This window comes from Manis javanica, chromosome 5 (assembly GCF_040802235.1).
Source record: "Manis javanica isolate MJ-LG chromosome 5, MJ_LKY, whole genome shotgun sequence".
In the NCBI taxonomy this organism is placed as follows: Eukaryota; Metazoa; Chordata; class Mammalia; order Pholidota; family Manidae; genus Manis; species Manis javanica.
In genome coordinates, this window is record NC_133160.1 from 130,896,848 (window position 1) to 130,909,752 (window position 12,905).

A 12,905-nucleotide genomic window follows, 5' to 3' on the forward strand; every position below is an offset into this window, starting at 1 on the left:
TGCTTCAGCTTGCTGCTGATCATCAGCCTGTCCCCAGACACTTCAGCCGTGCGCGGTGCAGAAGACTGTCTCAACTTTGGCGCGCCACCTGAGGGTGCAAGGTCCTCTGCTGCGCTCCCAGTATTGCTTTGACTTATATAGGCGGGCAGCGAGCAACTGAACTTTGGGGTGGCTCAGAACCAGTTACGGTCTACATTTTATTTCCACCAGAAACACAGTCGTCGCGCCCCGGACCTTCTCCCTCGGGCGACTCTGGGCCAGGCGCCGACGAAGGCAAGTGGAGAAATGCGAAGATGTAATGTAGCTGGCTAGGGAGTATTGCATCCAGGTCGGTGCAGGGCCAGGGGAGGCGCCGGCTGCAGAGGGGGAGCCCCGCCCCCGTCCCCGCCCCCCCGTCCCGCCCCGCACCCTAGAGCTTCTGCCCCCTTTTCCACCGTGCGCAGAGTCCCGGGACCCCAGGAGAGCTGCCAGTGCATGGTTGGGTTTCCTCCGCCTGCGCGGGGCATCACTTGCGCTCCACGGGAATCCCAGGGATACCCTGCCGCCGGGATATCCTCTCCCACCTGCACCCGCAGACGCCGCCGCAGCGGTGGCCGGAGCCCGGGCACCTCAGCCTCGCGCGTCCCGGAGTCCTGCGCTGCGGCGCCCGTTGCGCCTCCGCATCTCCCTCGCAGAGCAGGCCCGGGGAGCAAGAAACGGCGCGCGAATTCTGGGCGCTGCGCCCGGCGCGAGGTGCGGGATGGAGAGCAAGGCGCTGCTGGCCATCGCTCTGTGGTTCTGCGTGGAGACCCGCGCCGCCTCTGTGGGTAAGGAGCCCATTCCGGAGAAGGAAGGCGGTGGGGCGGGGGCGGGCGGAGAAATGGGCTTGCGGAGGCGACCTGGAGCCGGACCTCCCTCGGAAGCCCAGAGCTGGAGAGGTGAAAGTGACTTGACACTTTGTGTACTTGCATTTACGAAGGAGGAAACAGGCTCAGTGACCAGCTCCAGGTTATCCAGCGAGTGGTGGTCTTCCCGAGCCCAGTGCCACGAATCTGGTCTCGGATAGGGGCCTCGGCTGAAGCGTGTCCCACGGAGCCGATACACCCTCGGCGGGAGGCGGGGGCGGGCGGCGCCCGGCGCTGGCACGCAGCAGGGGAGCCGGCGGGCGGGACGGGCAGTGCTGCCGCTCGGCTGCGCGCCACAGCCTAACCGGGCGCCGGCACGGTAGCCCTACGGGGAGCGCAAGCCAGTTCGCCCAGGTCGCACCGAGCACTCAGCTCTGTCTCTGCAGGAGTCGAGCGGCGACCCCAGCGTGTGGTCGCCTTTTGGCTGGAACCCACACACCCACTGCTTCAAGTGGAGTCTACGGGGAGGGAATTTTTACTACTTCCTTGGTGCGGGACGCCGCTATCCTCTCAGAGAGAAAGGGAAATTGGGGCTTGGACCTGGACCTGTGAGAGCTTCCCAAACTGTCTCCAAGTTACAGTCACCTTCCTATGTAAAACAATCTAACATTCTTCAACGCGTTTCAGTCCTCGCTGTAAGCGCATGGTTGGAGGTTCACGTTCTGAAAACTTAACTCTGTGGGTCTTGGTACACTCTCCTTGCCATGCAAAATATCAGCCTCTTTCAAGATTAAGAACACACGCATGCTCTTGAGGCAATGAATGTCTTTCTTCCCTTCTCCTCTTCCTCCTTCCCCTTCTCCAATCTCTTTTCTATTGCCAGTTTGCTCATTACCAGATTTCTACTCTTCGGTGAGTGAGAAAGAGGACAGGGTGGAGAAAAGAAAAAAAAAAGTCAAATAATTCAGGACAAAGCTCCTTATATTGAAACAAAAGAATCATATGTCTTTAAAAAAAGGCACACAAATATACAATAACAAGATCTGTCTATAGTTATTGGATTTTCTTAATAATGGCTTGGTTCATCAGGGCCAGCTCCAGCACGGATATCATTTGTCCTTGCCAAGACCTCTCTTTCCCTCTTTATGGGAAGAGAATGCAGGTCTGGAACATGTGGTGGTTCTGTAGCCCACAAAGAAGTGAGTTGCTTTTAAGCCTGGGGTGTTTCATAGCGCAGCAGTAGTAATGGTAATGGGGTTGCCCTGAATATAATGATGAGGTTGCCCTTTTGGAGTGTGTGACTTGCTTAATTGGATTGGGCTATAATTGGTGCCATCAAATTCTAGAGACAGAGGCACTGTTGTTTTTCCTTCCTGTCTTTGAGCTGGAAGGGTAATAGTGCACAAATTAATTAATTTTGGTTGTGCGATGTGAACATAGAAGGGCTTTTTATTGAGGAGCAGCATATGTACTTACAGTTTTTTCTTTAGAATTTTCTGAAGAGTAGAACTCAAGCTCGCTAATGGAAATGAATGAAGCTTAATGGGGCAAAAAAAATTGAGCGTAGGTCTACAGGTATGAATTCAAAGTTGTCATTATTGATAACCTTGTCAAACAGGTTTTGGTTGTAGATGTGTCTCTAGAATGGTATGTGTTGTCTTGGCTTCCTATGAATGGAGAATATATCTTTACGTTTTTTCTTTACATAGGAAAGTATGTCTATAATCTGTAATAATAATTTATGAGAGCTCTTGAAGAATTTCTTATATTGGTAGTGGGGTGGGCATCGCTTATTTAGAGCTAGGTCTTTACTATCATTTTTTTTCTCAAATATGCTCAAATAATGGGTTCTTTCTCATTTGGATCACTGTGCACATTGTAACAAGTTACTGTTTTCAACCCTTTTCTCAGCATGGTGTTTCTCCATCAAGTTTGATATTTGTGCTTATCCAAATGGATTGTTTTCATTTTCCTTTTCTTAGACAAAGTAGGGCTCCCTTGTTGGAAGGCTTTTCTATTGCTTTTGAACATTTTCCTTGATCATTTACTTACTCTGAGGGCATTCTGAATGCCTTCCCTTAATATTGAAAAGTGCTATGCTAATTAACTGAACAGGACAACCAGGCCAGTAGCTGTTCAAGAGTGGCCCATCAGCCATGTGCAATGTACTCACCTGAAGGCACATTAAGATGCAGGTTTGTGGGCCTCAGGATATTCTGACACATTCTAAATTCTAAGAACTACTGCCACAAAATATGTCGGTACCAATACCAACTTGTTTCTGAAATTTATTGATACAACTTAATTTCCATTTTTTTTCCTATGATATTGATCAACAAATCTACAGTTATGTCAGCAACCTATTTTGCACATCTGGGTGAGTGTGTGTGAGTATCAGTTGTTCATTTTGCCTGCAGCTGTTCACATTGCAGTCCACAGATTCAATACACTGGATATTTGTCCATACTCCCTTTATTCATACTCTCTCGTATTTGCTAATATTCTCTTATTTGTACATCAAGGTCAATGCCAGTTTAGGCTCAGAGAGTCATCTGTCCTTAGTTGATGTGAGTTAGGGGTCATTTTAAGCTTGGGGGCTTACCCAGAGTCAGTCACTTTTTAAGGTGGTGTTTTGAAAATCTGGGTATCAGTTAAGACCCTGGCAGGGTGGAATTTTTCTTTCTTTGTTGCTTTTTCAAAACTTGGTAGCTCTTTGCATTTAGTTAACAGAGAACTCAGTTTTCTTGCTATGGAATGATCTATGGTGAGAAATCTGTCCCATGGTATTTTTAGGTAAAAACAGATTTCTTGTGTCCCAAGTTTGGTATCAGGAGGAGCTCAGAGCCCTGCTTAATAAGTTGGGATTCCCCAATTGTGACTGATTAGCATTAAACTTTTGTAGTCACATTCCTGAGGGAAGTATATCAATAGGCCTTTCCTATGCCATTGAATATTCTGCTCCTCAGTTCCTCTCATCTGGTTTTAATGTGCAGTTTTTCACCCTTAGCAGTTCAGTTATCAGAGGAAGTACACTAGAAAACTGATAAAGGAAAATAAGACAATGTCATGGACACTGCCACTCCCTTCAGGGTACATAAATGGACTATATAGAAATCTCTCTCAGTAGTATTCATTAATCAGCAATTCAGTCAAATGTGTGCATCCTATGCTTTATAAGAAGTGTCAGTGGGTCCTTTCCCAAGGGAATGAGATCATCAGATGAAGGTTCACTTGGTTTCAATGTCCCATATCCTTTTGTGAGACCTTGAAGTTGGCAATGCAGGAAAACAGGAACTCCACCCTAGCTACATGAATTGCAGAACTGTTGTGTTGGTTTATGACCATCTGCCCATTCTTCCTGTTATGACACAGCTTGTGAACTTTTACTGGGAATGGTGAAAAGTAAATTCACAGTTTTACACAATGAATTGCTGAAGAGGCCTTTTAAAGCATAGAGTGTGTGCATTGTTTATGGAAGGTGTTTCCTATTGGGTCTGACTCAGGGGCAACTGCATTCATTTATTTAATTTGTTTCTAGGTTTGTCTAGTGTTTCTCTTGATCCACCCAGGCTCAGCACACAAAAAGACATACTGACCATTCTGGCTAATACGACTCTTCAAATTACTTGCAGGTAAGCAGGGATTTTAGATTCAGATTTCCTGTATTAAATAACTTATTGTTTATTGAGAGAAAAATAATTTCCATACCATACAGTGGAATTACAATAGAGTTGTAGTAATTGTTTATAAGGAGTGAGGTTTCTGAGAAATGATATAATAATGAAAAAATGAGAAAGGTCTTCTCCCCAAAATTCTGTGCAATCTGGTATTTTTTCCTACTGCCCTCTGCCAACACATGCACAGACATCTGTAACCAGTACAGCACCTGGCATGGTAGACACTCAAGAGATATTGAGTGAATAAATGAAACTGAGGATTTACCCCTAAGGGATAGAGCTGATGAAGTTTTAGGCCATATGTAGTATACTCAGAATTTATTAAGCTCTGCAAAAACATGTCTTATGTCCTGGAAAAACTATGGAGTGTGTTAAAAGTAACTTCATTAACATAGCTGCAACTTCACGGACATTTCAAATTCTTTGAAGAAAGCGTCAGTGATGTCTTCCTGGGGGCCTTGTAAAGAAATGCTGTAATAAAAATAATCTATGTTTTAATGCAGGTTAGCCCTTGTCAAGGACTTTATTTTGTGATAAAATCCTGACTGTGGTAGCAATTTAATATTGAGCCATTAATATTACTGAGGGCATGTTCTGCCCAGGTAATGGGCTTCATACTCTGGCTTGCTGCTCCGGGATGCCTCTCTTCTCACTTGCTAGCAAAAAGCCACTGATTTTTTGCTAACTAGGGAAGCAGACCTCTTTGACAAGAAGAGGATTTTAAATGTCTGGTCCCTACAGAAAAAAAAAATTAAGCAGAAGAACTTGGGGTTGAGTACAGCAACTAGGAGGCTTTGTAGGACCACTATGATGTTTTTGGTAGAGACAATTGGCAGAGGCAGCTTTCCCCTCACAGAACAGTGCTGGGCGTCCACAGAGAAGCTTGGGCAACAAGTGTTCAACACAATGACACACAGATCTATTTCAGACAGCAGAGGATCAGGAGACCCTGATCCCCTGATCAAGGGTAGGTCACCAAAATCCAGCCCTTGGTAAAAGACACAGTAACAGGTGCTGTTTCTCTAGCTTCTCTATTTGAAGACACATTTCTCCATAGATTTTCCTCATTAACACCTTCAACAACAAAGGTAATTTAAAATCCTCGAAGATCCCATACTCCTTTTTAAAACTCCACATAAACATGTCTTATGTTTTGAAAAACTATGAACTGTGTTGAAAGCAACTTCATTCATGTAGTTACAACTTCATGGAAATGTCAAATTCTTTGAAAAAAGGATCAGCGGTGCTTCATTCTTCTTGTTGACTGTCTTCCTCGGGGCCTTGTAGGGAAATGCTGTAACAGAAGTAATCTGTGTTAGTGCGGTCCTGGCAAGGGCCTGGGAGGCTCTTCGGTGGTGGCACCTCCTTCCTTCCTATCCTCACTTCTTTCTCTCCTGCTTGCCTGCTCTTCTCTGGCCACTCTGGCTTCCTTGTCATTCCCTTCATACTCCAGATATGTACCTGCCCCAAGGCCTTTATGTTTGCTGGTTGCCCTGTGTGGAATACTGTTCCTCCCAGTATTCAGATGGCCTGCTTCATCAAGCCCCCTTCCTCCAGAGCTCTTTACTCTTTTCTTGCATATTCTGTGTTTTCTTCATGGTATTTATCACCACCTTATATACATTTTATTTAGTTTTTTAAAAATTTCAGCTTTCTTGATGTTTACTTACTTTTTTATTGCCTGTCTCTTCCAGTTTAGACTGAGCTTCCATAAAGTCATTGACTTTTGTCTGATTGTGTCTGTTGTATCCCCATTCTTTAATGTTTGGCACATAGTACATGTGCCATAAATATCTGTTGAATGAATGAGTTAATTAATGGAAAATTGAGGACTCTCTATAAGTGATTTCTTAAGCTGAGTCTATGACCTTTTGTCATTTGTCAGTCCAACCTATCATCCTTGATAGAAGGCTGTGAATCTGTCTGTGGAAGAGTTTGCATAAATTTGAGAAACAAACCTTCTGTTCTCTTAGAGACAGCCTCATAAAATGACATTTCCCATGAATACTTCCCTAGAATTAATTTTTCAGGGGACGCAGGGACTTGGACTGGCTCTGGCCCAACAATCAGATTGGCTCTGAGAAAAGAGTGGAGGTGACAGAGTGCAGTGACAGCTTCTTCTTCTGTAAGACGCTCACAATCCTGAAAGTGATGGGAAATGATACTGGAGCCTACAAGTGCTTCTACCAGGACACTGATGTAGCCTCAGTCATTTATGTCTATGTTCAAGGTAAGTGGTTAAATGGAATTCATTTCTCAAGTTGATTTACTAGTTATAAAACACAATAGACACAAAGAAGCATCAAGTACAACAAAAGACTTGCTCTAAAGCCTGTTTGCCAACAGGAATATACAAAATTCTTCTCCTCCAAGGCTTCCTCGGAGAGTAAGACTCACTGATTTGTTCTGGAGCTTGGGCCCTGGTACATCTCTTTTGTCCAATTTGTTTGGTTCTGATCTTTGTTTTTGAGGGAAATCTGTGTTCACAATTGGCCATGCAGATTTATTAAAAGCCTCCTGATGTTTGAGAAAAAAAAAACCCTGAAATCCTTGAAAAGGAAGATTCATGAGTGAATTATGGAGATGTTTCTGTGGAGAGATAGCTTATCTATAGCAGAGTAGGAGATTTTCCTAGGAATGCACAGAGAAAAGCTCTGGAGTTTTTTGTATATAGTAAGAACTTTTCCTACTTATAACTTGTAAAAAATAATTCCCATTTTCTTGTGCAAATGAAGACACTGACTCAGAGGGCCTTCTGAGGACAGATTCTCTTTCCTTTGCTTGTGTGCTCTGAGATCTTGATGATATGCCACATCTGCCTGGAGTTTGCAGTTTGCAGTTGGCACCCTGAAGGTCAATTTAACATCCATGCAGGATGAAATACAACGTTACATGTATTTTGTATTTATGATATGAATTACTATTTCTTTTGTGTTTCAAAAATCTCATACTACTTTAATTTTCCTGTGAAACCCTGACTTAACTAATGGGATACCTATCGTGGAATTTGGGGCAGATGTAAGTGTTGTATAGTGTTTTATTTGGATATACTAAATGTTCTTCTCAGTGAAGATGAGCTTTTAAGGTGTTTTATTTATGCATATATATGTCTCTTTACATCCCAGAGTATTGGAGACAGGTGAAGATGGCTTACACCTCTTTCCAGAAGCATCTTTTACAGAACAGGAGTTTCATCAGCTTTGGGAAACACACTTGCAGATCTCCATTTACATTTCAATGGTAAAATAGGGTCAGTGCAATGGAAAAGTGGAGGCCACATCAAAATAACATCTGTCACTCCTAGTTTGCATAATATCTGAGAACTATTTTTGCCCAGGGTAAACACAATGCAAGACAGAATTATATGCCCCCCTCCTCCCCTCTGCAGAATTTGAAAGAGACAAGGCTCAGATCTTCCAGAATTTCTGGCTCCTTTTGATCTGGCAGTTTTAGGAGATCAGGCTTTCTTAGAAGATTGCAAGGATTTCCTGCTTTCAAGCCTGTCTGGAAATACTACAAAATGAACCTCTCCCATAATGTCTCGTTATTTCCTTCTCTACAAGTCAGGAAACCTGGAGACATGAGAAAATTCATTTCATGAGTTACAGTAAATATTTTATTTTGAGAGGATGGGTGGTTGTTTGGGCTTCTTTTGTTTATTTCCTTTTTTTGACAAACTGAAATAGAATTGGTTTACTGAATAGCTTCAGTCTTATGTCAAGGGGTTAATTTGGCTTTCAAGACTTGTTTTGTAAGCAAGCTATGTAACATTTCATAGCATGTGGATGAAAGGTAGGTAACATTAAGAAGTAACAATCCCTAGCACTATTTATTTGTACACTGCCCATCTTAGGGTATACCATTAAATTCTGCTTCCTGTCTAAGCCTAATGTTCTAGGAGGTAAGCTGTCCAAGATTTTGGTTATGAAGTTTAACAATGGGGAAAAAAAACACTGAAGTATTCCCTGTGGACAGCTCTTTAATGTCCTTCTGGTCCTTACCTTACTTCCTTAGTCTTCTGACCCCATTCCCTCCAGCAATGGATGGAGCCAGGAAGTGGGTCCTGGCCTCCTAAGATAATGGCTGTGGCATGTGGTGGGCTGTATTGGCAGCCCTTCCGTGCTTTCCAGCTGGGAAGGAAATCAAACTTCTGCTGTTGCAAGAATTAGCAGCGTCTCTCCCTTTTGGTTTAATTAACTCTTTCTTCATTTGGACCAACCATCCTGAAGAGCTCAGAACTGCTCCATCAGGTGTGTAGGGCATAGCAGTATGAACTATTATCTCTCTGAGATTTTAAGCATGACTTCACATCACAACAACTTGATCTGTGGGGAATAAAGTCACTTCCCAGAATAGTATTAACATTGTATGAGCAATGTTTGAATGCCATTAAAATCTTTTCCGTTTTCTTTTCACTCCTTGCCATGGTGCCTTTTCAAGTTTTGTCATTGAAGATATTAATGACTGTCATTGAAGATATTAAGCTACCTGCAATACTATTAAACATTATTTTATAAGGAATCTTATACCTAGTCTTCATAATCTTAAAATACCCACATAAAACTTTCTCTTGAAAAACTGAATTAAAAAATTATTAGTTATTTCCTGTTTATTTTAAAGATCCTTTGGGATCCATTATTTATTTTCATTGCATTTACATTATTTGCCTAAAGAGAAAGAGCCTGGATTTTTTTTTTAATATCAGTAAAATTCAGTAGGTAAAGTATACAGATTTAACTTTAAAATATAGGTATATGCACAATGGAATATTACTCACCTATAAGAAAAAAACAGACCCTACCATTTGCAACAACATGGATGGAGCTAGAGCGTATTATGCTCAGTGAAATAAGCCAGGCAGAGAAAGATAAGTACCAAATGATTTCACTCATATGTGGAGTATAGGAACAAAAAAAAACTGAAAGAACAAAACAGCAGCAGAATCACAGAACCCAAGAATGGACTAACAGTTACCAAAGGAAAAGGGACTGGGGAGGATGGGTGGGAAGGGAGGGATAAGGGCGGAAAAAAGAAAGGGGACGTTACGATTAGCATGTATAGTGTGTTGGGGGGCACGGGGAGGGCTGTGCAACACAGAGAAGACAAGTAGTGATTTTACAGCATCTTACTATGTTGATGGACAGTGACTGTGAAGGGGTATGTGGGGAGGATTTGGTGAAGGAGGGAGCCTAGTAAACATAATGTCCTTCATGTAATCGTAGATTAATGATACCAAAATAAAATTAAAAATAAATAAATAAATAGAAAGTTTCAAAAATACTATAAATTCAAAAAAAAATAGGTATATGACAAATGTATAGTATATATAAAAATGTACATGTGTATATGAAACTGTCTATGAAGAAGTATACTTTTTCATTTTGAAAAAAGTTGTAATGATCAATCTGCTTAAAAGGGGAAGTTAGAAAATATATTCTACTTTTGATGATCCCTGCAAAAGAAGTCAGTCTCATTCTGGGAGTTTTCTTTCAGATTTTTTATACGCACACAGCCCTCCTGTAGCATGTCCTTGGAGCCAGATATCTGCCAGCAGACTGACCTGTGGATTCCTTTGCCTAGTGTGAAATGTCATTCCCAATCATTCACTTCTTTGGCTAGAGTTTATGAACCTGAAAGACAATCAACTTTTCTAGTAAATGCTATTAGCTAATGGAATTAAATTTTCTTCTAGATTACAGATCTCCATTTATTGCTTCGGTTAGTGACCAACATGGAGTTGTGTACATCACTGAGAACAAAAACAAAACTGCAGTGATTCCATGTCTTGGGTCCATTTCAAACCTCAATGTGTCACTTTGTGCAGTAAGTTACGAATTCTTTCATCATCCTTTATGTTTTCATAATTTTAAGCAAATATGAAGATGGATAGCCTGTTTATAATATAATATCAACAATGAAATTTAAAGATCCTTTAGGAAGGGTCAAATGATAATAAAGAAAACCAATTTGTATTCTTAAAAATAAGATGAATTTCTTTAGTGACCATGGTTTTTACTTTTGGATAGCACTTGATTAAATATTTGTAATTTCTTTCTCTACCCAGAGGTATCCAGAAAAAAGGTTTGTTCCTGATGGCAACAGAATCTCCTGGGACAGCAAGAAAGGCTTTACTATTCCCAGCTACATGATCAGCTATGCCGGGATGGTCTTCTGTGAAGCAAAAATTAATGATGAAAGTTATCAGTCTATTATGTACATAGTTGTGGTTGTAGGTAAGAGGACAGTTCCTTTTGATCACTAATATCAGACAATAAAGATTGGATTTCTATATTAAGATTCTGGAGATTAAGGTATAGGGTGACAGATAAGGAATATTGAAAAATATATTAATTCCAGATTTGGTGTTGAGCAATTGTTACATCTGCTTTTCTCTACCAGATAAATCTATGTGCAGTTGAATTTTTCTCCTTTCTTGCCAAGACCAAGGATGGAAAAGAGTGCTATTATAGGAGCATATTTTATGGAAAACTCAACTTTCAGAGCATTGCTTGGCATCCATTCTTTTTAATTATACCTATTTTATGGGAAGTTCAGTAATTTACTAAATCTGGCTTCATTGGCTATTGAGTATTCAAATTTTACTGCTTTTCTGTCCATTGCACTACAACATCTTTGAGATCCCTGCAGTTCTGATTTTTAAATCTCTGTAGGCCATTTCCCTGGGAGTTACCAAGTATTGGTAAGGCCATCAGGGAAAAATAATGTGGCACATTTTGAACTTGCATCATTTTTGAAAAAAATAAGTGCTAAGTTAACGATTTGTTTTCCCTCTCACTTTCTGTTTTTTCAATTTACTTGCTCCAGGGTATAAGATTTATGATGTGGTCCTGAGCCCCCCTCACGGAGTTGAACTATCTGTTGGGGAGAAGCTTGTCTTAAATTGTACAGCAAGGACTGAACTAAACGTGGGGATTGACTTTAACTGGGAATATCCCTCTTTGAAGGTAACACTAACAATTCAAAGCCAGACCTCTCACTACTTTGATAATAAGTCCCAGTGGAGGAGACTGCTTGAGAAAGATAGGGACCTCTCAGGCCAGATGAAATCTAAAGGCCTTAACTCACACTAACACACACATACCCATATATTTTAAGATAATTACAGAACATACAGCACCCATGGAAAAGAGATGCGGTGCCAAGAACTTTGTGTCATTCTGCTACAATCAGGCTGTGAAGATTATAGTTTTCTTAGGTGATAACATCTTTCTAAGTTGCATTAATTTTCCTTTCTTCAAAGTCCTTAATCTATTTTCCTTTAGGGGATTTCCTCTTCAACAGGTGACAGGAGATGATGCACTTCTTTTTCAACTTGTGTTTTCACAGTTCATTTTCATCTCATTCCCACTTTGTGAGGTTTTAAAAATCCTAATTCACTTGGTTTCATTGATTTCTCCTGGAACCAAAAATATTAGTTGTCTAGATAATATTAAAAGTTCTGAAGACCCTATTATTGGCACTAAGTAGTGTTTACCAAGGGCCCACACTTGATTCTGTGAATATCTAGAAACTACTGGGTCATATTACACTGGATTTTGGAAGTTTGTAAACTCTTTTTCAGCAACAGCATAAGAAAATTATAAACCGGGACCTAAAAACCCCATCTGAAAGTGAGATGAAAAAATTTTTGAGCACCTTGATCATAGATGGTGTAACCCGGAGCGACCAAGGGTGGTACACCTGTGCGGCTTCCAGTGGGCTGATGACCAAGAGGAACAGAACCTTCATCAGGGTCCATGGTAAACTCGGATCGCATTTGAAATTATGCTGCATCTTGAAAAGTGAGATAATTTAAATACATTTAGGTCAGCTAGTGATTCCTATTTTGTTCTTTCAGAAGGCATTTTTGAGCTCTTGCTTGGGAGGCCGCATGACCTAGATAGAGGTTGAGAGCACAGCTTGTGTTCAAATCTCAACTTTAATGATGAGATGAGCTAATCTAAGTGCTCACTGAATATTACTTGTTATAGTTGTTGCCATTACTACTATTACTGTGATAAACAGAGGGTGATTACCTAAGGTAGTTTTCAAATTTTAACTTTATTTTATGGCTGAAAGGCCTACTTAAATAAGCACAGGCTTGTCAACTGGGGAAACTGGGATTGGATCAGTTTCTGAGGGGCTCTGAGCAAATAAATCAGTCTTCTTTTTTCTCTTCACTTACATAAATGTCTCAGTTTAGATGGTAATTTATATGGCATCCAAATTATAGTAAGAGTTTTGGATTTTCTAATATGGGAATACATAGAAGTCTGAGCAGAGAGAGAGAGGCTCTGGCTTATGTTTTTATAGGATTACCATGGTTTTTTTATGTGGAATACTTTAGGAAAGCAAGGGCAGAAGTAAGGAGGACACTTAGGAGGCTGATTGTAATAATCCAGGT

At 41.1% G+C, this 12,905-nt stretch overlaps 1 protein-coding gene across 6 annotated transcripts in view; it reads left to right on the plus strand.

The window, feature by feature from the left end:
- Positions 1 to 429: 429 nt before the first annotated feature.
- KDR (kinase insert domain receptor) overlaps positions 430 to 12,905 on the plus strand; it is a 44,032-nt gene continuing 31,556 nt past the window's right edge. For 5 of the 6 annotated variants that reach the window (XM_073237594.1, XM_073237595.1, XM_073237596.1 and 2 more), the window contains exons 1-7: positions 505 to 806; positions 4,363 to 4,456; positions 6,532 to 6,731; positions 10,194 to 10,324; positions 10,566 to 10,734; positions 11,327 to 11,466; positions 12,084 to 12,261. In XM_073237594.1, the coding sequence (XP_073093695.1) occupies positions 740 to 806; positions 4,363 to 4,456; positions 6,532 to 6,731; positions 10,194 to 10,324; positions 10,566 to 10,734; positions 11,327 to 11,466; positions 12,084 to 12,261 (979 nt within the window). In that variant the 5' untranslated portion in view covers positions 505 to 739. Of the gene's footprint in view, positions 807 to 4,362; positions 4,457 to 6,531; positions 6,732 to 10,193; positions 10,325 to 10,565; positions 10,735 to 11,326; positions 11,467 to 12,083; positions 12,262 to 12,905 lie in introns of all 6 variants that reach the window. The other variant, XM_017666352.3, reaches the window with a different exon arrangement.